The sequence below is a fragment of the Scleropages formosus genome, chromosome 1 (genome assembly GCF_900964775.1).
Source record: "Scleropages formosus chromosome 1, fSclFor1.1, whole genome shotgun sequence".
NCBI classification, from domain to species: domain Eukaryota; kingdom Metazoa; phylum Chordata; class Actinopteri; order Osteoglossiformes; family Osteoglossidae; genus Scleropages; species Scleropages formosus.
This window is the reverse complement of record NC_041806.1, coordinates 2,728,390-2,754,824: the sequence shown is the minus strand read 5'-3', so window position 1 is coordinate 2,754,824 and position 26,435 is coordinate 2,728,390. Positions and strand designations below refer to the sequence as shown.

The 26,435-nt window shown below is 46.0% G+C and overlaps 2 protein-coding genes across 4 annotated transcripts in view; both read right to left on the bottom strand.

Annotated features, from left to right (window-relative positions):
• Nucleotides 1–26,435, bottom strand: part of LOC108930258 (zinc finger protein 420-like) — a 1,123,701-nt gene that overhangs the window by 599,447 nt on the left and 497,819 nt on the right. The window lies entirely within an intron of this gene.
• On the bottom strand, nt 449–8,667 carry sox9a (SRY-box transcription factor 9a). 3 transcript variants are annotated; one of them, XM_029252411.1, is made up of 5 exons: nt 8,241–8,667; nt 6,551–6,768; nt 3,849–5,736; nt 3,015–3,265; nt 449–2,682 (listed from the first exon to the last, which is right to left on the bottom strand). In XM_029252411.1, exons 3-5 carry the CDS (start codon nt 4,283–4,285, stop codon nt 1,880–1,882), a joined length of 1,491 nt encoding a protein of 496 aa, XP_029108244.1. In that variant the 5' UTR covers nt 4,286–5,736; nt 6,551–6,768; nt 8,241–8,667; the 3' UTR covers nt 449–1,879. The 3 variants fall into 3 exon arrangements, with proteins under 3 accessions (XP_029108244.1, XP_029108247.1, XP_029108248.1); XM_029252414.1 differs by having other exon boundaries at nt 6,668–6,768; XM_029252415.1 differs by lacking the exon at nt 6,551–6,768.

The window sequence follows — 26,435 nt, the reverse complement described above, 5'->3', positions numbered from 1 at the left end:
AGAGGAGTGGGCCAAGTGCATGTGAGTTTGTGGGCTCCTGGGGGGGTAAACATTGCAAAGCATTTACCACTTCACTTGCACGGTTCCGGACACATCGGAATTACCTTATGTGTGTTTAAGGTACTTACCGTATTTTACTCATTCTGTAACACGGTTTGCTGGAGCAATTTGGGCGTATAACCTTGATTAAGGTACAGCAGATCCTTCTCCGCTACACCGCCCCATAATTGCATAGTTAGGCAATAAGTCCACGGAGGGTGAGGCGAAACAGAAGTGTAAATGCTGTCGTACCCTTGATCGAGGCGCTAACCCTGAATCGAAAGTAAAAATGACCCATCGGTGTAAATCAGCGTGAGGCAGTTCGGGAAAAGGTGTCCGTTATATGAAGAAATAACGATCGGTCTCTCCTGAGCACATAAAGAATGTTAAAGAAACTCATGCAGGGTTGTTTTTTTCCCAGTACATTTTCTCTTTTATTGCAAACAGTATCATACAAAAGATAAGCTTCTTCAAAGGCAAAACGTGTTAAGTCATCTAGGAAAACAAGGTTTGTTCAGCTGGATTAAATCGTCAGCATCAGCACTACGATAGGCAACAGAAGTTAAGTCTTAACAAATAAGAACGCTGGTAACTATAAACAAAACAGACAAACACAAACCTGCCACGTGTGACATTTTTTGCCACGATCATCGTGAAAGCGCATCCGCTTTTTTCCAGTTTTTTTTTTTGTCTAAAATGTTCAAATCAAGGTCTCAGTCGAAAGTGTCCAGTACACAACTAGGTACCGAAAAAAAGAGCACATAAACATTTAAAATAGATACATTTACAAACGATAAATAAACAGAATGGTTACAATCTGTACCATTTTTTTTTTTTTTTTTTTTTTTAAAAGTACCCCCTTCTGATAAAAAATAACATGTTTGCATATAAAGTTTTATATTCCAAAGGCAACTATTCTTAGTTTTACACAGCTGTGTTAAAGGAGAACGACAATAATTACTTTGAAATAAAATTAATGCAAATAAATTAAAAGAAATAAGACTACATTGGTGGAGGGGTTTGGAAGGTTAAACTAGTGACGGCATTCGGGGGTCAAAGGACACTTGCTGTGGATGTGAGACAGGAAACGCCATGTCAGCGCTCGCCAGCAGGGGCGCCGTTCTGGAAAACGGCTCCCCCGAACTCCCCCTGGACACGGGCAGGGTCGCAGCGTATCGGCAACCCCTTCGCCAACAAACCACGTCACGTGCGACGAGCACGGGGGCAGAGCCACGGGTTCGAGCGCTCCTCGATTTTTCCACTTTGATTTTTTTTTTTTTGTTGTTTTTTTCTGCACTTTACAAAATACACAAAACCAAAGCACATCGCATAAAGGCGGAGGCAAAGTTTTCAACCATCCCTACAAAGAAACACTTCTAAGGAATAAGGCCTTGGAAGAACTGCACTACAATTAGTGATATGGAACTGATTTTGAGAAAAAATAAAATTAAAAAATACGAGCTTCTCATTTCCTACAAACATGTATAAATCCCCCAGAATACATAGCTGAAAAGAGACAGAACATACACAGTACATACTAAAATATTTAAAATTATTATATCCTCACAGAGGACCATTTTTTTTTTAAAACTTGCTTTTTTTCTGAAATTATGGCTAAAAATATATAATCACGACTCTGAGTGTAAAAAAAAAAAAAAAAAAAAGGCACTGTGTGAGCCATTCTGATATCCTCAGTGTTCAAGTCCAGCTTTCCGTGTTCGGAGCTAAATTGTCCCTCTTTTCCGAGAGCAAGAGTCTCAAAGGGGGGAGGCGGGGGCGGAGTTCAGATAGTCCATGTGTTCGAGTGTCTGCGAGACCGAGTGCGAAAGAGGCCCGGCTCTCAGGGTCTGGACAGTTGGGTGTACACGGGCTGCGTCTGCTCCCAGTGCTGAGGACTGTGGGTAGCCTGGCCCACGGCTGGCACCCCGGCGCCGTCGGCGATGGGCGTGTACATGGGTCTCTGGGCAGGGCTCACGTAGCTGAAGGTGGGATACAGGCCGGCACCCTGGCCGGAGGCGTGGCTGTAGTAGGAGGCGGCGCCGCCCTGGTGGTCGGAGTATTCGTACTGACCGCGTGTGACCGCGGGGTAGGAGGTGGTGCTGTAGTGCTGCAGGCTGAAGGAACCGTAGCTGACGTGTTGGGGGGAGCCCTGCTGCTCGCTGTAGTGGCTCGGACTCAGCTGCTCCGTCTTGATGTGCGTGGTCCGCTGGTTCTGGCCCTGCTCGGCCCCGAGGCCGGGCAGCGAGTGCTGCTGCTGCTGCTGCTGCTGAGGCGGCGGCGGCTGCTGCTGCTGCTGAGGTTGCTGCTGCTGCTGCTGTTTGGGCATCCAGCCGTGTCCGCTACCGCCGGCCGCCACGGCCGCCTGGGGTCCGGCACCGGGCGCTCCTCCCATCCCGTAGCCGCCCGTGTAGGGCACGGCCCCGTTGGGCGGCAGGTACTGGTCGAACTCTGCGACGTCGAAGGTCTCGATGTGCGAGATGACGTCGCTGCTCAGCTCGCCGATGTCCACGTCCCGGAAGTCGATGTTGAGCTGCCTGCCGGCGCTCTCCTGCAGAGGGCGCCCTTCTCGCTTCAGGTCCACTTTGCCCGCCTGCACGTCCGTTTTGGGGGTGGTGGGCGGGGTGGGCGGTCCCTGGGACTGGCCTGCGGGAAGGAGCGCGACCACATTAACAACCGGGACGGCGTGACGCAGCTTCGCCAGCCGTGACGCAGTCGAGTCGGGGAACTGGAGATAAGCTTTACGAGCGACATCGGCGAGCGAAAGATATAAAGAGCGGCGTATTTGCATGGCAGCTCATAAAATATTTAATGATTCGCAACTGTGCCTACATTACGTCCGCAACCCATGCATGCAAAATTCCTTAAACTTGTCCCACAAAATTAATTATTGGCTTCAGCCAAACGTCACTAGAGCAACAACCACGAACTCAATGGCTCTGACGAGTGGTGGGGAGGTCGGCTCCTGAGGCACCTACCGGAGTGCTCTCCTGGGGAGTGAACCTCTCCCATGCTGGATGCGGGCGAGTCGGCCTGCTGCAGGGCTTTGAAGATGGCGTTGGGCGAGATGTGCGTCTGCTCGGCGCTCTCCTCGGCCTCGCCCTGACCGTTCTTCACCGACTTCCTCCGCCGCGGCTGGTACTTGTAGTCGGGGTGGTCCTTCTTGTGCTGGACCCGGAGCCGCTCGGCCTCCTCCACGAACGGCCGCTTCTCCACCTCGTTGAGCAACCTGGGAGCGGAGAGGAGCGAAGCGTGAGGTGTGAGCAGGAACAAGGAGGAGCTGGCAGGCTGAGGAGCAGCTCCACGTCACAGCTCATCTGTGAGGTCAAGGGAGGGGGTTGCCATTCTCAGCCTTATTTCAATTCCAAGGGCAAATGCAACAAAACCTCCAGGCTCTCACCTGCAGAATGTGGAAGACAGGTGAGGTTCCACCTGCACCAGGTCTCAAGAATATGTATTATGTCCAGGTATTATGAGGCACTGGCGCACCTTCAGCTATCAAAGTTGGGGTAAAATGCCTCGCTCCAAGTACAGCAGTAGTCAATTTTACCAACTGGTGCAGGGGACACGACGCCGCCCCCTTTTGCCACTATGTTATAAGGTCTAAATTAGTAAATACAGGACATAGAGCACAGTGAGGTGTGCAGTTACTTTTTCATGGAGCTTATGGGTGAAGCTACAGTACAGGTAATTACAGGTGTGTATCAATACACACGCAAATTAATACATATTCACGCAGCTACTTTTTTCATGATTGCGCGCACGATTTTTCTTTTTAATTTCGGGCGCCCACCCCACCCCACCCCACCCACCTCCAGAGCTTGCCCAGGGTCTTGCTGAGCTCGGCGTTGTGCAGGTGCGGGTACTGGTCCGCGAGCTTCCTGCGCGCCGCCTGCGCCCACACCATGAACGCGTTCATGGGCCGCTTCACGTGCGGCTTGCTCTTGCTCGAGCCGTTCACGCGCACCGGCATGGGCACGAGGGTCCAGTCGTAGCCCTTGAGCACCTGGGTCACGGCCTCCCGGATGCACACGGGGAACTTGTCGTCCTCGTCCTTCTTGAAGGCGCCCAGGGGGGCGTCGCCTCCGGCCAGGCTGTTCTCGGGCGGCCGCGTGTTCTCGGTGTCGGACCCGGAGCCGGAGGGGCACGGGGAGCCCGCCGAGCACTCCGACAGGCTCGGGCTGGGGGCGTCAGAAAGGCACTTGTCTTGCTCGTCTGACATCTTCAGGTAGGGCTCGAGGAGATTCATGCGCGAAGGAGGCGGCGCGACGCGAGCCGACGGTAAAAGTAATTATCAAAAGTTATTAAAAATGAAAGCCAAGTCCTGCGGCTGGTGGTGGTCGGCTGACTCTGTTCGTGCGCGCGACACACACACACACACACACACATACACACAGAGCAGCGCGAGCAGTCATGCAGAGTTGCGGCAAAAGTTTATTAAAAAACGCACGGCAGCGCGAGATTTTTGCGCGCAGAAAAAAAAAAAAAACCCGCAGCCGCGCGCACTCACTCACTGAGCTGGAAAAATAGGAAGAGTCATGGAAGGAAAAAAAAAAAAAAACGTTATTGAAAAGTTGTTGAAAAAGAAAGAAAGAAAAAAAACGACAGGTAAAATACTAGGAGAAGGTGCGCGGAACCGTCGGCTTCTTGGGCGCAGAGGCTCATTCAAGACGAGCCATGCAGAGCGCGGTTCGGCTCGGCGCGCTTCAGATCTGGACGCTGCGCGCGCGCACACGCACACGCACACACACACTCGCTCGCGCACGGACGGGCGAACGGACGGACGGACGGACACGCTCCGCTCCCTTTCCGTCTTCTTTCCAAAGTGCGGCGGCTCCAGACTTTCTTGCGCTCGCACGCGCGCGCCCTTTATCAACCGCAGGCTTCGAGCAGGGTGTGCCCATCTGTCGGCCCTCCTATGGGCGGAGACTGAACTCGATCCCTGAGTCGCACCCCCCCGCCGAATCCTTAACTAATAATCTTCCGCGATCTGTACATGATAAAGATAAAATAAAGCGCGCAAGTCGACTTTGTCTCCAAAGATTTCTATTAATTTTTACATATTATTTCATATCAACATGTCATGCATTCACACGTATATGAGAGCCTACGATGCTTTCCCCCATAGAGTTTATGATAGACATTTGTTTAATCTTAATTGTTTTAGAAACATTATTTGGCAAAAGTTCACATGGATTTGGGCTCCAATCCCTTGTTTGCGTCATTTAGTTTCAAAAGCAGACCGCGTTTGCAGAAATATGGAACACACAAAACGTCCAAAAAATCTTAAACACGCATTTTACAGCTTCTTCAATATGCAACTTCTAAAACTCTGTATTAATAGTGAAAGGGAATTTGTGCCACCCTCCCTACTCTCATTCATTAATATACTGTATATGGACATATAATTAAATGCCCAGTAATACTAGTGTTAAGAATAATAAATAGAAAGCACAGCAAGGGAACATTGCTGAGAGTAAGAGCAGCATTCACAGTGTTTTTACTATAGTATTCGCGCCCATGGCCGTGGAAAGAAAACTAGCAATAGAATATGATCTGAAAGCAGAGGTGTCGTACTGCGGTAAGAGGAGAAAGATAAACTGTAACGTGATGAACTTTATTCCACTCTTGGTGCGTTCCGGCACGCAGTGTGACCTTCTGTGGTATGCAAATTCCTCCACAGATACATTACTCCAGCCTCTGTGAAAAAAAAAATAATAATAACACACGTCACGTGCTAGTGTAAAAATTAATTTCACTCACATCTCATCTGATACAAGTAGCGGAAGTGCAGCGCCGCTATTGGGACGTAATTACATGTGGTGCTAATCAATCGGGCTCTCGCTGCGTGACCTCGCCCATAGGGGGCGCCGTTCGCCCAGAAACTTATTATAAGGCGAGGCCGCTCATTCCTCCCGATGATAATCGCGCCCCGTAACACACTGCGCTCACACACTGCACAGCGTGCTCGCCCTGCACGTGGCCACGCAGGGGTTAAGTGCGGCGCGCGCCCAGAAAACGAGGGAGGCGTTGAATGGGGAGGGATGGGGAGAGATGGGCCGGGGGGGGGGGAGCTACCGTTTCTAACCCCTTGGTGCACATGAACACAGAGGCACGCCGGCAAGAACAGTAAGCTTGTACACATGGACATGGGTTCATTTCACTAACCTCAACACATGGATATGGGTTCAATTCATTAACCCTAACGATGCACGCATGGACATAGGTTCATTTTATAGACCCCGACCCTGTACATATAGGTACACATGGGTTCATTTTAGTAACCCCAACACGTGGATATAGGTTCGTTTCAAAACCCCGATGCTAAACACATGGACGTGTGTTCATTTAACTACATAAGAGCAACAGTGTACAGAAGTACATGGGTTCACTTCACTAACCGCGGACAAATGAACAGGGCTTATTTAATTAACCCTACCACTGTTCACATGAACATGGGCTCATTTTACCCACCCCAGCATTATACGGGTGGACGTGGGTTCATTTTACTGACCCGACATCGTACACATGGACATGTGTTCTTTTTGTTAATCCCAGCGCTATACACGTGACGTGTGCGGGTTCAAACGGAGGGTGGATTTCTACGGATTCTCAGTGAAAGGCTCTGCACCTGGAGGCACCGATGGATGGTCATGAGGTCGCAGCCCGCTCAAGTTCACAGAGGACGTGGAGGCGGCGAAGGTGCGCAAGGCGCGGACTTTCCGCATGAACCTGAGTGAGATCAAAAGACGGGATCAAAACGTTCTCTTCCCTAAAACGTCGCAGAAATTTGTCAGACGCAAAAGACACGCAGAGCCAACGGTTTTTTTTTTTTTTTGCGTCATAATAGGATTTTGCGTTTTTCTACAAGTACCTAAAATCTCCGCTTTAAATCCTCTCCTTTCCTCAGTCTGTAGAGACGCCGCAAAAACATCCGAATATTACACTTATACCTTGTTAAAATGAAGGAAATTCCATACATGCTGTACTGCGTCACTCGGAATATGTAATTATGTAATAAACAAATAAAATAAAACGGCTAATAATAATAATAGTAATAATAATAATAATAATAATAATAATCAAAGCCAGTTTGCAATGAAAAAGTGGTTATCAATAATATTAATAATAGATAAATCACACACAGTTCAATTCACATGTTTTATATATATATGTATATATATATATGTATATATTATATATAAAATGCAAGGCAATAAACGTAGTGGAAACTCATCAGTAAACCCAACTAAAAAACAAAATAATTTTTTCCATCAGTTTCTTCCAGGTACTATGAAAATAGGCGACATCACAACTTGTGTTTTTTTGTGCTTTTGTAGCAAAAACACACGTTTGGGGCTCGCGCGCCCGCGCACAAAGGAGGCTTTCTTACAGGAATCACTAATCTAGTCACTAATCTGGTGATCAAATTCCACTAAGTAAATCTCAGCCTCTCACTCGGCACATATTGCTCACAGTGAAAGGGACCCAAACGCGTTCGTTTTGTGGTCCAATGAAACACTCGGAATATCACAGCAATACGCGACAATACTTATTATTTCTTATTATTACTTATTACTTATTAGCTCAGAAGAACAGATGACTATGAAAGCGAGTCGCACAGCGCTGTGCGGGAACACTAGGGTCTTAACAGTATTTCCGAACGAAACCATTCATAAGTAATAAAATAGAGACATAGATAGTGCCATTTAAAATTAAAATATTTTAAATATAACTACTCAAGTATATAAGTATTTATATATTTAAATAGCTGAGATTTTAAATCTATGCATAAAAATTCTCTCTAATATTAACCTCATAAATTCACTTCTATCTTTGTCGGTTATAATAATAATAATAATAATAATAATAATAATAATAATAATGTTTTATTTCCAATTATTGTTCATTCTGAATTCTTTTATTTCACAGTGGTATGAAATTGAAAATAAAAAAATAAATGTTTTAGTAATTTGCATAATTTGTCTCGATTTTTTACAGACATTTGTCATTTTTATTAATCTCTCTAAGATTATTCTTATTTTTACTCTCATTCTTCATATCATCATTACTGTTATCATCATCATTATCATCATCACCATCATCATTACACTTGTTTTATGGTTATTTTTCCTTGCTGGTTCATGGTAAATTCTTTCCAAGGTTTTTGGTTCGACTCCCACTCTCCATTAGAATACACTCACCTTGTTGCTGAGGTTCACTCATGTCCCCAGGTACAGTGACACCTTGGTGGGGTGGCCTGGACGCACACCCCGCTCCCGCCTGCACACACACCCTCCGCATATACTCTTCTCTGGTCGAATGCAACTCCTGTAATTGTTTGTTTGGCCAAGTAAACTCGTGGAAATGTAATTTTCGGGGGTAATGTGGGAGCGCGTGTGCCTTCCTGGGCTACCTGAACTCCTAATAGCTCACAGATGTGTGCCTCCCTGTGCCTCTTTCTTCCTGGAAGCTTCTGGACGTTGTAAAATTGTTTGTTTGCGTTATGTCAGGCCCCCCGAACGGGAGAATCGCTGCGTAATCCTATCTGCGGCATGCCTTAATGAGGGTCCTCGTCCCAGGTAGACGAATACAGACCCTTAACTATGCGCCTGTTGGGCCGCGCGGACTGACGCATCACCCGTTTATTTACACGGCGCCTGTTTGTTTAAAATATTTGCGTTTTAACTGCTCTCAGCACAAACAGAACAGGACATTTTGGACTTTTGTCAACAGCGTATTGCGTCGCTCTGATAACAGCCCAGAGGGCCTGTTTATTTGTCCACCTGAAGGTTTTGTCAATGTCCTCCTTTGTGACGCCTGCGAATGGTCCCTGTTCAACACGGCCCTTTGGACGAGGGCTGACAGGGCGGCTCTGGGTCAAAAAATGCCCCGATATTCAGTGCTATATGATAATAGTTCTGCTATAATTGTGACACTATAACCCCCATCCTGCGTTGTATTGTATATAGGCCTCAGATGTGTCATTTGAGTCCCTTTAGATCCCTTTAAATGTTAGTAAATAGAATGCCATTATTGTTATTTACAATTATTCATTCAAGTTGACACTTTTCTCCAAAGTGACTTACAATAACCTACAATTTTTCACTCATTTATAGAGCTGGGTAATTTTACTGGAGCAACTTTAGGGTAAGTACCTTGCTCAAGGGTAGTACAACTGGAGGTGGGATTCCAACCTGTGACCTCTGGGTCCAAAGGCAGCAGCTCTAACCAGTACTCTATTATTATTATTGTTGTTGTTGTTATTATTATTGTTATTACATAGTTCATTCATCTTTCTGACACTTTTTCCCAAAGCAACTTGCAGTGTTAGACCAATTTAATCTGTACATACTGTATATATAGAACCTTGATTTTATAGATATGTACTGTATACATATATACATACATACAGTATATATCAAGATATTATTTAAATACATACATATTGGTATTGTAATAATAATAATACATTTACATTTTACATTTTTACATTTCTGTTCATTCAGCTGATGCTTTTATTCAGTGCTACTTACAATTATTACAAGCTTACAATTATTCACCAATTTCTGCAGCTGGGTAATTTTACTGGAGCAATTTAGGGTAAGTACCTTGCTTAAGGGTATAATAATAATAATAATAATAATAATCATACATACATACATACAAGAGTGTTATATTATATAAGTCTAATGGGTGGACGTGTCCTACTCACTGTCTAAATGAACTGTTTTCTCCCTAATATCTGTGTATAACTCCATTGCTGACTATTGCTAATCTATTTTTGATACCCCAATACCAGAACAGCTATTACACCAAAGGAAAGAAGCTTTTATTGTAGACAAAAAAAAAAATTAAATTAATAAGAACACGGGGGTGCGGTGGCGCAGTGGGTTGGACCTCCGGTGGGTCTGGGGTTCGAGTCTCGCTTGGGGTGCCTTGCGACGGACTGGCGTCCCGTCCTGGGTGTGTCCCCTCCCCCTCTGGCCTTCCGCCCTGTGTTGCCGGGTAGGCTCCGGTTCCCCGCGACCCCGTATGGGACAAGCGGTTCTGAAAATGTGTGTGTGTGTAATAAGAACACAGTACCAAATGTTGCAGTAATTGCGATGCCTTGTGTGGCTTTTTTCCTCCACAGAACCGTGCGAGTAATTCATGCAGTGACTTGCGATTATGTTATCAGTTCCTTGAGGATGATGACAGAACCGGTAAAGTACCGTGGTTTATGAAAGGCAGGGGTGTAAAGCCAGCAGCCCCTGGATACGTTTCAAACAGGTGCATCGCTCCCAGAATCCTCAGCGGCAGTAGGACTCTCACTTGGCAGGGATCACTGCCTTGGGAGTGCTGTTCTCAGAGCCGGGGCGGACAGGGGACGCATTCCCGGAGAATTGCATGTGGTACGAGTGATGACTGCGACCCCCCCCCCCCCCATCCCACAATCCCACAATCCCACTGTGCCCTCAGAGGTCACAAGCCTGTGCATCAATTAAAATCAAGGGCCTGATTACCTTGACTGCTTCACCTGTAATTACTGCTCTTGGTTTCAGAGCGGCGCCCCATGTCGAAACTCTCCGTTCCCGCCAGATGATGCATAGAAACGCAGGGACATTTGAATTAATGTTAAGGCTGCTGGTTTTTTTTTTTTTCCTCGCTGTGCTTGTTTTGGACAGTGTGGACCGTTCTGCTGGACTAAAGTAGAGCTTGAACACTGCAGCCTGCAGTTCTTTTCACAAACTTATTAGGTTCAGACTTTTGGGGCTGTAAAGTGAAGTGGGGTTTGTAATTTGAGCGACCATCATCTCGTAATTGAAAGACCGAATTCGAATCCATGCTCCTGCTGTTGTACCCTTAAACATGAACTGCTGTAGTAAAAATTACCCAGTTGTGTAAATGAAAAAAACACTGTAAGTCACCTTGGAGAGCGACATCAGCTAAATAATGGTTAACAGTCATACTGAGTAGACTATTCTATGTTACTCAACATACTGCTGAGGGTTATGACAACAGGGAACACACTGCAAGATTAAATGTCACGCACAGGTTTAACAAAATGCCTATTAGCAACCAGTAGGTTCTTATTGTAATACCCCAGAGGGGCTTAGACTTGAGGTTGGCCTGTTGATTAAATATGATTTCTTGTGACTATTAATCTGTTAAAAAAATCCTTTAATTCTGTCAAGAGGGTACCTTACTGAGACACTCACCAAAATCAGAGCTTTTCTTCTGTGATGAATTACCCTCACGTAAATCACGTTGGGGATTTCGCACCCGAGTCTAACGGGACTAGATATTACAATGAGATTTATTCTTATATAGTGCTTCATCCTGATGACGGACTCAAAATGCTTTTATGATGTTGGAGATAAAAGAAATAACAAAGCATCACATATGACACGTACTATATGGAGACACACACACACCGTTTAAACCGCTTGTCCCATACGGGGTTGCGGGGACCCGTAGCCTAACCCAGCAACACAGGGCGTAAGGCTGGAGGGGGAGGGGACACACTCAGGACGGGACGCCAGTCCGTCGCAAGGCACCCCAAGCGGGACTCGAACCCCAGACCCCCTGGAGAGTAGGACCTGGCCCAACCCACTGCACCACCGCACCCCCTCTATATGGGAGACATTATATATCAAAGTAATACGTAGTACTAAAATAATTGGGAGAGAAGCAAACAGAGACACTTTGTTAAAATGCAAAATAAAATCTTCCAGGACGCACACTGGAGGGTCACTCTCAACTGTCAGTCATGCCATTATTGTGGTTCTCATACGTTCACACACACTTACACACACGGCCAGACACAAAGACCTTGGGAAACTTCTCAGCTCGACTTCAAGCTGCGGCGCAAAAATTCAGGCCAAACAGTGGGAGCAAATCTCTAAATCCCGCCACCCCCCCCCACTTCTCTCCCTGTCCCCCTTGCATTTCGCGGACGGATGTTTTGGAGCAGCGCCTGTCTTTCTCCCGTGTGTGTGTCAAAGGTTCTGGGCGGGACCTCGGGAAGTTTTCCGCCGGGCTTGTGACACCAAAGGGCGTCGGCGTCCTAGGGAAGCGCCGCCGCAGACGCTCCTGTGTGGGCTCTAAGGCAGGCCCGTCTCCTGGCCACTTCCGGTCCAACCCTGGTTCTGCCCTGGCTGGCTTTGCACCTGTCCGAAACATCTGCCTCACTGGTGCCAGCTTCCCAGAGAGTCACTGCCAACAGCCAGGGGTATGATGCCGTGCCAAGCCCCCCTCGCCCAGGCTGCGTATTTTACACAGCGATTGAGAATCTCAGTGGGACAGCGGAACAGGGACACCGGCACTGTCTTCCCGACGAACTCTTCAACATTGACTGGCCCCTCCTCTCGATGCCTCTGTGTATTGAGCTGCTTATTCGATACTAATGTACACATTCCACCAGTTATGGAATAATCGATTTACATCATGTACCCTTTACACAGACACTCAGTCCTAAGACCGCTAGAATTTTCCTCGTCCTATAAGCCAGACCAGGTGCTGTGCCCTTTTGACAAACATGATTATAAGGTGGCTCAAATTCTACATCATCCTGTTAAGGTACTGCATTTCTTCTAACTGAAGCTTCAGTTCTTTCAGGATCCTCCAGTCACGTATTGTCCATTCATAATCATCTCAGTATGGGATTCTGATTTTGTTACTGAATCAGAATCAGGGTTAGGGTTAGTAGGATTAGGGTTAGGGACTGCCTCTACATTTAAAGCAACACCAGTGTGTGGAGGCGCAGAGTATGGGGGAGGTAACTGCGCCTCGTAGCTCTGGTCAGGTGTTCTAGTGCTCTGCAGTGCTGACTCCTCAAAGTTCTGTCCTCCACTCGTGTCTTTAACATTTTGAACCGCTGTCATCTTTTCAAGAGAACCCTATCACCTCATGATGTGTCCAACCTATGATAACCTCAATCTCACCATTTGTGCTTTTCATTTCATGGGGCAGACCAAATGTGAACATTTACCAAGATCTGAAGGTGTAACCTACTGTACCCTGTACTTGCACGCATAATTTGTGGTGCTGTAAAAGAGCGGCTCATCTTATCTTCTTCCTTTTATAGGCGGGATTTCTAGTAATGACTGCGGCATACTTTGCTTTTATCTGTCTTCAATTTGCACCTTATCACCGCCTGCTTTCTAGCAGAACACAGGAATAGCGGTTGGTCACTGGTCTTCAATAGAACAGGAACAGGTGACCCGCTTCTGGCCCCCAGGCCTTCAATTGCTTGGGTTTCCTGGTTGGGGGAGGGGTACTGACTTCACACCGTGTTCGTGTGGAATATTGTCAGTGGACCATTGCTGGGACCACTTTCACTTGTGGCATGTAGGTAGTACTGACCACTGTCCACTGGCCCTCATCCCTACTGTCAGCTAATGCTCTGGACGCCAAGAGGATGTCCAAGGCCTCTTCAAATTATAATAGGGGAGCATTGCCTCCCCTAGTTCCTGATTCCATGAACACCAGACACAATGAAGAGAAACATCTTCTAGATCTGGATCCAGCATTACGGATATGGACATGAACGTGGATTTAAAAGGAAACGGGAAGTGAATCTCTCTTTGGAGATGTCAACTACCTGTTTATGCTCCCTTGGGCTCAGGAAAGATTAAAAATGCTCAAGCAATTGTATTTCCCATAATATTATATGAAGGTGAAAGAAGCAGAAGGGGAAAAACCTGGAACGTGATGCAACGGGGAGACCGTAGAAGGCCAGGAAAACAAACAGATGGATGCTGGATCAAATCAGGCCAGAGCTCTTATTGGAACCAGGGCTGATGAGACTGAAGTTATCGTGCTTTGGACATATGATGAGAAGACTGGATTTTTTTTCAAAAAGGCAGTAATGCTCATGTGTCTTGAATGAATACTTACTATGTGACTGGCAAATCACCGTTTTTTACACTTTTTTCTCTGAAACTGGTGTGTGACCGCACGAAACGAAATGGTAGCACACATTCGACTTCGCATCACAGCAACAAGAGGGTATTATTGGAAAAAAAGCGCAACTTGCTAGTGTTTGATGTGGCAGCTACATAAACTTGTAACACTTGTGTTGTCGTGCCTCAACAACTGTATGAAAAAGTCAGTTTATGGTACTAAAAGTTCTACTAGTACGAAACAAGGTTTTGCAAATAGCGATATGTTTTTCTGCGTCTTGTTAAAACCAAATTTGTTCAGTTTTTGAGACCGCCTAAATGATCTTCAAGGAAGCAAAACATGATGTAAAAATATTATGAAATATTTAAATATATTTTACAATTTGCAATGATGTGATTGCACGCTGAAAGGTTACCCAGGAACTCACAGGTAGTAGAATTAGCAGCTATTAGCCATTAGCCGTTAGCGCCCACTGTAGCCGTTAGCAGTTAGCATCTACTCTCCAAAAACATTGAGTTTGTCGTCAGGGACACAGATCGTTGTTGTTTTTTGAGACATTAATAACAAGAGATAGTGTTTTGTTGGAAGAAATACTTTGAAATGCGTTGGGAGTAAGAAGACAGCGTTCCTCCGCTGTGGGAGTGCACATGCTGTGCGTGGAAAAAAATGAATATTCTAGAAAGAGACTTGTCTCGGGCTCGGCGGTTATTTGCGGCGTGCGGTGAATGACGTTCACCCCGGTGCACCTCGGGGCCACGCGACCCCTGCTGCAGCTGAATTAATGATAATGGTGATAATGAATAGCAGCTTTGAATTATTTGCAGCGTGGGGCAGGAGGCCGGGGAAAGGGGGGGGTCACCTTTCTGGCCAGCTCATGGTAACCTGCAATTAGGGACAAATGGCAATGGTTAGTCCTGACCGCAAACAACCGAGGGACGTCGTGATCGGTTCACCTGTACTGACCTGTGTGTGTGTGGGAGTGTGTGTGGGTGCTTTTGTGAATGTAAGTGTGCAAGTGTGCATGAATGGAGGTATGTGTCTACAGATATGTATATATATGTATGTCTTGGTGTGTGTGTGTGTGTGTGTGTGTGGATGTGGGTTTCTTGGCTTCAGTCAGCATGCTGTGGATATGGAGGTGTGTATCACTGTGTGTATGTGGATACAAAGATGTGTGTCAGTGTGGTGTATAGCAGTCTGTATGTGTGTAAATGTCAAGGTGTCCGTCAGTGTGCGTGTATGTGTGTGTGTGTGTGTGTAGTGTGCATATGACTAGACCCAGTGTGCAGTCATTCTTCACGATGACTCCAGCCTGCTCCTCCCCATTACTTGTTTGTTCCTTTAGCTCCGGGGAAGCACCTATGTTCTAGGCTGTACAGATGGTTCAAGCTCTCCCTCACACACACACACACACACACACACACACACACACACACACACACACACACACACTTTTTACTTCTCCATGTCCCGAACGCAGTGAGATGTCTATAAATAGTCTCCTGTGTCTCACTGACGTCAGTGAGAAGGGCCTGGCTGACAGGACCTTTACCACTTCCTTAAAACATCTAATAGGACTTGGAGCTTCTCACTGGTGTGTTGGACCTGTGTTCACCGTGGTGACTCAGCCACTCTACCTCATCCAGCCACAATGTGGATGGTTTGACCAGGTCCATGTGGAGCACGGGGACCAAGAGGTACACCCACGGCTCAGACTTTTATTAGTATTATTATTATTATTATTCTGACAATTTTCTCCAAGGCAACACAAAACGTGAGCTTTACGGACTAAGTTACTTATACAGATTTTTCTATTTTTTACACAGATGGAGTTTATTATATCAGTTCAGGGTTACTCCCTTGATCAAGTGTACTGTAGGGGGATCGAGGATTCGAACCCGTTCCCTTTGATTGCAAGTCTCTAAGCACTGTACTACCTGCTGCGTTTTCACTTGGAGTTAAAAGGCGATTAGATGCTGTTGTTCAGGCACAGCCTTCGGTTGAAGATGAGCTCTGAGGACGTGTTCACCCTCAGCTGCTCCAGAAACACCTTTTGTTGGCCTTCCTTAAGTCAAGCAGTGTGATAGTAAAGTCATAGTGGAGGGTAATGTAATCTCTGCTCGTTTCTCACATTCACTGGGCAGTAACTTTTGTATAGAAGTTAAATTCAAACATCAAATACATAGGTACTCGTAGCAGATGGCGTTGGACTCATTTATTGAGCTGTCAGGAGATCAGGACAGAAGTGGCTCTCAAAGAAATGGGTTTGAGACCCTTCGTCAATGTGGGAGGGATTCAGTAGTTTTGAGAGACAGAGGGAGATCATTACATCACATTATTGCCAAATCTGAGAATTTCTGTACTTTTGGGTTGGGACCTCTTCTGAGTGGGACCACCAAGCAGCCAGAGGTGGAGGAGCACAGCATTCTTCCTGGGGAGTAAGGTCACCAAAAGAGAATCGCTCAAACACCATGTCCTGAGTGATGCCTCTAAAGTAGGAGGATGAGAAGGAAATGTCTGAGTGTTTGTGATCCCAGACTCCCTCACCACTGTCACTCCCCCTGGGGTCAGGTAGGGTGTGGGGGCAGGTGGACACGAGCTTTGTGGTCCAGTGAAAAGGCCCATTCACTGCGCATGTGGTTGTGAGACCTCGACATACCAGGGCTAATGAATAAGTGCTGATGCCTTCCCACTTTCCTCGGTTCCAAAAAAATTGCAACCCCCCCCCCCCCCCAAGTCATCTTATTAACTCCACCCCCTCCAAAGATGATTTTTCCTGTCACACATCCCCAGCAGCGTGTCTGTTTATTCTGCCCTAAGGGCAATTGAATAATTAAATTCTGCAAATAAAGGACTTGGGCCAGTAAAAGATAACTTAGATCAAACTAATAAATAAAACAGGATATCAGAAGGTTCCCGTTCAGTTCCAGTGAAGGATCTGGTCACTGGTGTCACAGCGGTGTGACCTATAAACCATGTAGAACACGATATGACCTTTTACAGGTCTCTCACATGAACTGTGTATAGGAAAGCCCCCGGTGGGAAGCTCTCAGGGCTTCACAGTCCATCGGGTTTCTGCTGCAAGTGCCACTCTATTGATTCATCACATCTTATGAAAAATAATCCTGGAAAATATAATTAAAAATGATAAAATATACAATAATAAACAATGCAAAAAATTAAAGTTTCTGCAGTATAACTAAAATGCCAACACATTTGGGATGAAGTAGTTATTACAACCATTACTGCTACACTAAATATACAAAAGTATAGATAGATAGATAGATAGATAGATAGATAGATAGATAGATAGATAGATAGCATTGCCTAAAGTATGGCATAAAAATGATCACGGTGGCATAGCAGGTACTGCTGGTGCCTCACAGCTCCTGGGTATGGTGTGGATTTGGTGTGTTTCCATGGGGGGGGGGGTCTTCTGAGCGCTCTGGTTTCCTCCCACAGCTCACAGGTACATGTTTCAGGTGGACTGGCAATGGTGTGAGTGTAACTGCCATGTGATATGATGGCAGGTTGTCCAGGGTATACCCTATCAGCCTTATTACCCCCGCGCTCCCAGCAGAGGGATGTCTTCCTGCTGTCGCCCCCTGACGGGGCACTAGGAGCGAGAGTTCGGGTTCAGGTCGGAAACATGCATCCCCGTGCGAGAAACCCGATCTCAATTGTAATTGCTCTCAAGCAAGAGGATACCCTGGTGTGTGAGGTTCCTGCCACACGTTGTGTTCCTGCCACGGTTCGAGCAGAACGAACGAGGACGAACAAGTTTCTGCTAAAGTCACGTGCTGGACACCGAGTTGCTGCAATCGCCAGAGGGTGATTATATAAATCAGAGCTCCCTGCAGCAATGCTCCCATAATTCACACTGCATTAGGCCCCACCTCCTCCTCCTGACTGTCGACCCTTCACACCTAGAGGAAATTGTCTTCCCCGATTTCCTGAACCCCGCAGCGCGAGCGGCCAGTTGTTGTGAGGAGGAGGCGCCGCTGGCGTCGACTTTATTAAATTTACCAGCGATTTCTACCCCCGGGTGAACTGGGAAGCAGATGAGCTTCAGATGTGGTTCTGTGTGTCTTAGTGTGTGTGTGTGTGTGTGTGTGTGTGTTTCACTGATCATACTGGGCTCCCCCGTTGGCCACATCAGCCACCTTTCTGACTGTTGTGTAACATTGCGAACTCACTCCTGCAACGCGGCGCTGATCCGGTGACGTTGTGGGAACGCTCTCTCGGGGGGCATTCAGAGGGAATCTCATGGCAGATGGCCCACTGCCCACAGGGCCCGAGGCATGATGGGATTTTTCTGGTGCTGCCGATTCCTGTAAATCCCTTGGCACCCCTGTCACCTGTGCACAGGTGACCTTTTGCTGGGAGCTCACACAACTTCCCGGGTGGTGGCGGTGACATTCTGGCATTCCTCACTCATCAAACAGGCTTTGCCAAGGATGGCAGGGGCAGGGCGACCACGGACACACACCCGAAGCGCAAACTCGAACCCGAACTCTCTTCAGTGCCACACAGACCTCCGCTGTGTGGGGGTAAAATCCTCACTCGTCAAAAAAATCCTGGCTTATCCGTTCTTGAAAAACAAAGGGAGCTCGTTTTGGGAAGTGGGGTCAGGCTGCTCATACAGCCTGGCAGTTTTGGCACAGGGCACATTCTTCACATCCCCTTTTTGTGCCGCCGAGAGCGTAAACCCCACATTCGAGCTTCCCTGGAAGCGTGAGCACAGGGGCCTATTGTCCTGCCCGATGCAAACCACACCGTCATGGCGACCGAGGACAACCAAGAGTAAAAATTACCCAGCTGTATAAATGGGTAAATCCATGTAAGTAACTTGGTGTACAGGCATCACGCTGTAGTTTCCTTTGGACAAATGATTGGTCACAAAAATTAATAAGCTCATAGAAAATGTTACCTAGTGTTTCGCCTAATTAAGGAACCTCTTTTTTTGGTACATTTTGTCTAGTTCTGTACTTTTTCGTGATATTCTTTCTCATGTCATTTTCTGTTTTTTGTTTTTTTTGCTGTGATTTAGTTTTTGCTGTGTACTTTTTTATTTTGTTTCCTTGGTATTATGTAAATAAAAACAAACAAACCAACAAAAAAAAGGAACCCCCTTTTTTAAAAGCATTTCTTACCTGAGACACACTGAACATCTGTTTTTAATGTAGAATATTTTTTAATCTATCAAGGCCTATATGTAATGAGGCTGTATTCTAAAGGGGAACATTATATACTGAGTATTAATGGAGAGTAGGACTCAAATAGTGCAGCAGGTGGAGTAGCGGTCAGAACTGCTGCCACGTGCTCGAAAGCCCCAGGTCCAAAACTCATTCCCTGCTATCGTACCTTTGATAAAGGTGCTAACCCTGAATTGATACCGTGAAATTACCTTACTGTATTAATGGGTAAAAAGTCTAAGTCTCTGAGTGTACAAACCCCCAGTGCAAGTTGCTTTAACCAAAAGAGAATTAATAGATTGTCTTTACAAGGCCTGAAATCATCAGAAGGTTTTTTCCCTACTGACATAAATGCTTGTTTGTTAAGAGATGAAAGATGTGCCCTATTGCTCATCATTAAGTCAGTATTTTGCAGAAAATTGCTGGTTAGAGCCCCGTAATTCCCAAACGCAGTGAATCAGCGGTATGCAGATGAGCTGTGGTCCACAGCAGCTCACTGATTCAGAGATGTGACATCAAGCGGACGGCACCTCCATCGGTCCACGTGCGAAGGACGGGCCATCGACCAGGGATCGGCGGCTTGGGATTCGCTGGGAGGAAGAACCGAAACTCAGCAGAAGTCTCACTTCCTCAGCAGTGGCATGCGACCACCTTCCCTCGAACCGGGGCTATTTCGGGCCCTGTCCCCGAGGGGTCCACTTACTGCCGCTTTTCACATTTCCAGGTAAAAGTTTCTCCCTGTAAATGCACGAGGCTCCAGGGTCTGGGCTTCGGCCACATTAAAGTCTCTACGTCCTCTGTCTTTTCTCGCACCTTCTAGAATCTTCCGCTTCGTTTCTTCAATTATTATTTTTAATTTGGTTTTCGTGTTGTGAACGCTAACTTTGTGGAGGATCTTTGTGATGCTTGGGGCCAACAGGTGTTTGAGCTGTTGCCTTGCTATCAAAGGACCTGAGTTTGAAGCCCTGCTCCTGATCAAGGTACTTATGCTGAATCGATACAGTAAAAATAGCCCAGCTGCATAAAAGGTTAAGTAATTTTAAGGAACTTGAAGGATTTCACAAATAATTTAAACTTAATGTAGTATGGGGCTTAAACTCTGGATATATGTGAAATTTTTTTTTCTAGAGGAAAATGCATATACTCTTTTCGCAGAACATTCCGGTATAGACCACCACAACAAAATATTACTGCTACATTAATAAAGCTTCTGGAAATAGAAGTGGAAAAGATAACACTTCGTAAATTTCAAATGCATCGCTGAGCTCACTGATCAATGTTCAATGTATGAGAAAATTTAATTAAATTAAATCTACCTGCTTTTAATTATGTTAACATCCCAAGTAGTAATTTTCAATGGAAATGTAAATAATTTTGCCGTAAAAGGGTAATGGAGCAACTCTTGATATTCTGATGACATATAACAAATGGTTTATCTGATGAATATGTGCATGCTGCATATATAAATATAATAAAAAATTGGTTGAACCAATAAACCAGTGAAATTCTACGAAATTTTAAATGTGTTATTGAAGAAATCTTGACTCTTAATGGAGTCAAAAAAAGGCCAGATGATGTAGGAAGACTGAATGTGCTGGTGATATTATGGAGAGGGACCCAGGACTGGACCAGACCCCCCCCCCCCAAGTACCCCCCAGCAGTCGCCGGCGTATAGGCAACATTGTGTGGCACGCTGAGCTTTTGGTGCCCAAAAAAAAGAAACCCGTGACTGAGCTTTTGAAAACAGGCCCTCGGACTACCCCTGGGTATCAGCTCTCAGGGTAAATAAACAGCCATGAATGTGACTTTATGGCCGAACAGACCCCGGGTTGTACCTGACTGGAAACACACCCTTCGGGTTGCGCCCCGGCATCAGGTAACTGGGACGTTACTGTAAAATAATTTACCTTGACAAAAAGGAAAACTCACCAACTTCCCTTCAATCAAACGCAGTAAAAAAAAAAAAAAAACCTCGAATCACGCCCTATTCGTTCATTAGTCATCGCCGATGTTTGTCTAGAACCGAAGTGTTTCAATCCGCTCGTTTAACAATAATATTTCCAATCACACACATTCTGGTGTATACACAGATATATTTCAGTCCCTTAACAAACACCAGCTAAGCAGCACTGACGTCTGAATGGCTGCAGAGGCTTCTGGGAGCTTACCTGCCCGTTCTTAACATAACAGAAAATATTACGAGTTTCCGCGCACAAGTAGCGCCTTTGTGGCGACCGTTAAGCCCCATCCCACTCGCTCAGACGCCGGCTGAATTTCGATACAGGCCGAAGCGAAGTGGCGCGGCCCCGGCCCCGTATTTATTTTCATACTAATTTGGCCACAAGGCCGACGTCGCCACGGTAACAGTGTAACGAAAGCCGCCGTGCCAGTTCTTCCTCTTTGCCCCGCGCCGCGGGTGGGTCGTTGGCCCGTTCCCTCTCCCTCTCGGTGCCAGCGCCCAGGCGGGGCAGATCCCTCCAGTTGATTTTATCTCTGTTCTCACTTCCTGATCGGCCTCTCTCAGGGGGCCTCTGGGTAAATTTTACATTGACACGAACGAAAACAGGTAATTCTATATCGGCTCAACGAAATCCGCCAGCCGTATAAATTTTTTATTACCTTTTTTCCGCGCTCCAACAAGAGATTTTAAAACCTTTGTTTTATTTGACTTTATGCTGTTATTCTGCCGCGGGCGGACTTGTGCAAACACCCCGTTTCGTGCAAAGTGGTGCTCGGCAATCAGAGGGGTGTTGTGGGCACTTGCCAAAGAACACTTTGCGCTGAACTTCTGTACCAACCAATGAGACACGAGCGCTGGGCCCCTCTGGACCAATCAGGGGCGACTTCAGGGGCTCATATGCATGAAAACATTCTTTGTTGCTTGTGACTGTAATTAATAATGTGGGACATAATGATCGTCATCACTAACCATTATTCAGGTTAACACCTCACTGCAACTTGGAAACACTTTTCTGCACCACAGCTTGGCTCTTTTTCATTAATGAAAGAAAATCACTTACTTTCATTAACAGCTTGTTCTTCTCAGGGTCGTGACAGTCCAGAGCCTATCCAACAATCACTGGGTGCTGGCCTCAGAGGGGTACACCCTGGACGGTTTATCCAGTCCATTGTATAAAACAATAGCAATAATGAAATACATAAACATGCAGAGTTTTAAAAAACTAAAAATGTCCAGTAAATTTCAGAATGAAAGATCAACACACCTACCTTAACTAAACTTCATAGATTACACTTTGAAACCCATAAAGCAATACAGGGATCTGCAACAGCGACATCCCAGCGAGGGTTGTTTAACACTAATACTAATTAATTATTATAATATTAAACAATAATACACAAATATGAACAAATGAACAAGGATATCAACGAATACGACAAATATAATTGAACTTGGTAGAAAAATAGGTAAGAATTCTAGTGGCAATGTATTGTGGGTAGACCAGCTTTTCGTCACCACCACAGCGTGTAACATTCCTTGCAATAATGGTTATGATATGTAATAGAATATAAGCGCCCTGTGTTTTCCCTTGTGCCTGTTGTCAGATGATCTACCAGGTTTGTTTCTGCACCTCAGAGGTGCGCCCGGGCCTCCTCCCGGTGTCCTGACCCAATTCAGACCCGCCCGAGGCAGACTCTGCGTGGTTTGCATTTACGTGTTTTTTTCACTGCGCAAAATCCAAAACCTGTAGCAACATGTGTTACCGGAGTACCACACTCAGGGTAACAGCGGTGGACACCGTCAGGAAACACGTGAACCTTATATGTCTTCGTGGAGCACGTCAATAAGGGTGCAGGGTCACGTTCCGACAGCTGCCGTCCCCGAGCTTGTGTTTGACATTTTCTTGCAGCTACGATGTGTTGGGTTTCAGACACCCTCCATCGTCAGTCCATGTCTCCTATAACGGATGGTGCAGGTGCTGTGTAAGCGAAAAGAATTCGAGCAGCAAAAAAGGAGCCCAGTGGTGAAACAAATAAGGTTCTGATTTTCTAAGGAATGAAACTCATCCTGGGTGGAATAATTTACGTGTAGTACTGTAACGGTTAAAGCTGCTGCTTTGCACTCAAAGGACCCAGGTTCAAATCTCTCCTCCTGCTGTAGGTTTAAAACCCATGTCCTGCTGTAGTACCCTTGATCAAGGGCCTTACTCTGGAATGATGCAGTAAAAATTACCCTGCTGTATAACTAAATCAGTAGCTTAGTGTGAGAACCTAATATTGTTTCTCACCTAGGACAAAGGAAGCAAAAAAAAATTATTACTAAAAAAGAATAATGCCTTTAAAGTAATAATGTCGTGCTAGTTGCTGCTGTTTTATTACAGGTGTTTTGCTTGCAGTTGTTGAGTGGAAGGGCATGGGTCCGCATCCCAAACGGGAGACTCTCACTATATCCTTTTGCCTTTTAAAGCTTCTCCCCAGCTACAGCCTACAGAGGTCAGCTTCAGTATCCAGTTAATCTTCATCCCAGAAGCACAAATTGTACCTCCTGTACTTAGCCTTGAATTGAAATTATGGTCGTGATTTTCAGGTAATTTCCATATTATTTTTTCATTTAGTTCACTCTTTTGTAAAAACTTTACAGTTGCGAGTATGGACATTGTTACTTACAGTGATTTACTTAGTGCTTTTACATCTTGATTATTTTTTCTGTATCAGTTCAGGGTAGGTATCTTGCTGGAGCAGCCGGATCCAAACCCATGACCATCCGCCTGCAAGGCAGCCACGGAAGAAGAGGAAAAAGCAGAAAGAGCAATGAAAAAGACAGAGGTGGGTGCGCTGGAATGGGAACAAGCTGTCATCCCATCTCTTCCAAGGGCCACATCAATAGCTGCTTATGCGAACCAAGAAACCTGCGACGCTGTGTACCCGCGATGCATTTCCACAGCAGTGGCGCCCCGCGATCGCACTGTTTGTTTTATTTTCAGCCTTATTTTTCCGGTCTGGACCCTCGCAGCCCCCTGATACTGGGTCGAAAATGTTTATCTAAATTAAATAGCCCAGCATAACTAAAATAAAGGCGCCGTCACACGAAAAATATTTGGAGTGGCTGCCGTTTTTATTTTCCTTTTATTAAATGCTGATTAATATTCAGTGGCTGGGGGACTAGTACTCCATTCAGGTTATTCCCCGGCATCCTGCAGAAAGACTGGGCTCTCTCAGCCTCCGAGGTGCAGAAATCTGCTTCCAATCTGGACATGGCAGAATTACTGAGTAAGCGCCATTTAGTGTTATTTTTTGTGTGTGAAAGTTGTAATTGTCAGAATTTGCCGTCTTTCACACCCAGCAAAAGCAGACGTGTCAGTCCAGGGGCCTTGTTACGTCTCCGTTTCGGCTGAAATCTTACAACGCCTCTCCCAAAAAACATATACAAGAAACACAGAGACGCTCTCCGCCCAGTGTTTGTGGCGAACCACAGGATTACCTGTGTGTTTTGTAGTAAGGAGTATGGAAAACATAGTGGGAACATGACATGTCCCAGCAATGAGATGATTCGCTCAGACAGCTGTCAGTCAAACACAGTGTGCCACTGTGTTTGGCTGAGATCCTATGTGGTCCCTGTTGCCGGGACTTTTTAAAGCAAACATGGTCGCTTTTAAAGAAGACAAAAAACATCACAATGAATTTTGAAGAAACAGTCTGACCTTCTCACCAATGGCATGTGACCATTTGCAAGACCATTTCTCACCTAGCTTTCCAAGATTATGGCATGTTCACTATGTTCAGTCTATGTTGCTTTGGAGACTTTCTGCAGTCCTAACCATAGCAGCCAGACCTGCTGTCCACCTGCTGCCCCAATAGTGTTTAGCTAGCACTTACCGGCTATATGGAGGTTAAACTGGCCTGATCCTTGTGTACATGTCTCCTCTGGTAGAGCCCAGCATCTGTGAATCACTGTTTGGTCGTGTTGCCAAATTCGCAGCTTCTCAAAGGGTACGTAGCTTCCACTGATGAACCGCAGATGAGTCACAGCTTTTGGCTTCAGGGGTTACCTCCAAACATGTCAAGATGTTTTCCTCAGTTTGCTTTGACTTTGGAGAGTCGAATTAATCAGCCGCTCAGTGCGCATCCAGTTGCTGAGAGATGGACAGGAGCTAACAACAGAAACCAAATGAAACCCCTGACCGGTCAAGTCTTGTTTCCTCTGTGGTTCTCGAAGACCATTCTTCTCCGGCAGACTGCTCCACGAAGGATGTGAAGGTGTTTGTTTTGCTAACACTGGTTAGTTCTGGATCGCTGCAAAGCTCTGCATCTTTACACCAATTCATCTGCAAACGAGCCGCCTTCGGCCTCCTTCCAGCTCGTCCTCCTGTTCCTGTTTATTTATCCATGCTTGCCTGAACGTTTCCTTGCCAGCCCCTTGGGATGTTATAGCTCTGTCAGAACCTGTGACTAGCATGTCTTTGTCATTATCCAAAACAAAATGCATCACCACTTTAACAATTTACACTCTGCATAAAGACGGTGGTACTCTTCATGTCAGTGGAAGCTGCTTCCCAATATCATTTGGAAAGCGGATCTCGACTGGCATGGCTCATGTACCGTTTGGGAAGTATTTTGGTCCAGTGTGAAGGTATCTGTATTGAAGTCATCAAGTCACCCCATATGGGACATTCTGTTTAATGGGATGTCTCACATTCTGATGTTTCAAGCAACACAGGTAGGAAGGTAGAGCTTCCTTGACATTGGCTCTCTTAGTCTACTGTCAAAAATCATATGAACAAGTCTATACTTTGCACGACCTCCTGACCTTCTGACCACACTCTCAAAATGGGACCAAGACTTATGAACCATGGGTGGCAGTGGAGTCGAAGGCAAGTTGATATCTTGTTGAGTTCTTGTGTGTGTGTTTGTGTGCATGTAGCAGCTTCTCCAGCCACTCCAGTCCAGCGATACCTCTGTCTTTCAGTTCGCACCCACCTACCCACCATGTGACCACCACAACTCCTCTGAATAGAACCCCGGTGACCCTACAAGGCTCTATGGAAGGGGGACAGCTTGCACCCTTCGCTGCCAGCTCCTCATAAAGTTGCCACGTCCTGTAAAATGCTGAAAGGGATACTTACTAGAGCTTTATGCTGTAAAGAACTCTACTTTTACTGCCTTTTAATAAGCGTCTCTGGGGGCTGCCCATGACTTTGCGGTTTATTTTTGGAACAGTTTGCATTTTTATGTAGCCTTCACACATGTCCCTCACCCAAACCCATGTTGTCAGCTTTTACTGACCAAGGTCCCCAGACCTCCTGGAAGCCCCTACCGGTCAACTCCAGGGTAATATTTCTGTTGACCCAGATGACACTG

Bases quoted from the DNA above. Each gene is read 5' to 3' on its own strand.
- sox9a (XM_029252411.1), bottom strand. From the start codon at position 4,285: ATGAATCTCCTCGAGCCCTACCTGAAGATGTCAGACGAGCAAGACAAG. The intron at 3,266-3,848 runs GTGGGTGGGGTG...CTCCGCTCCCAG, and splicing joins ACCCTGGGCAAGCTCTGGAG to GTTGCTCAACGAGGTGGAGA. The intron at 2,683-3,014 runs GTAGGTGCCTCA...TCCTTCCCGCAG, and splicing joins CTCCCCAGGAGAGCACTCCG to GCCAGTCCCAGGGACCGCCC.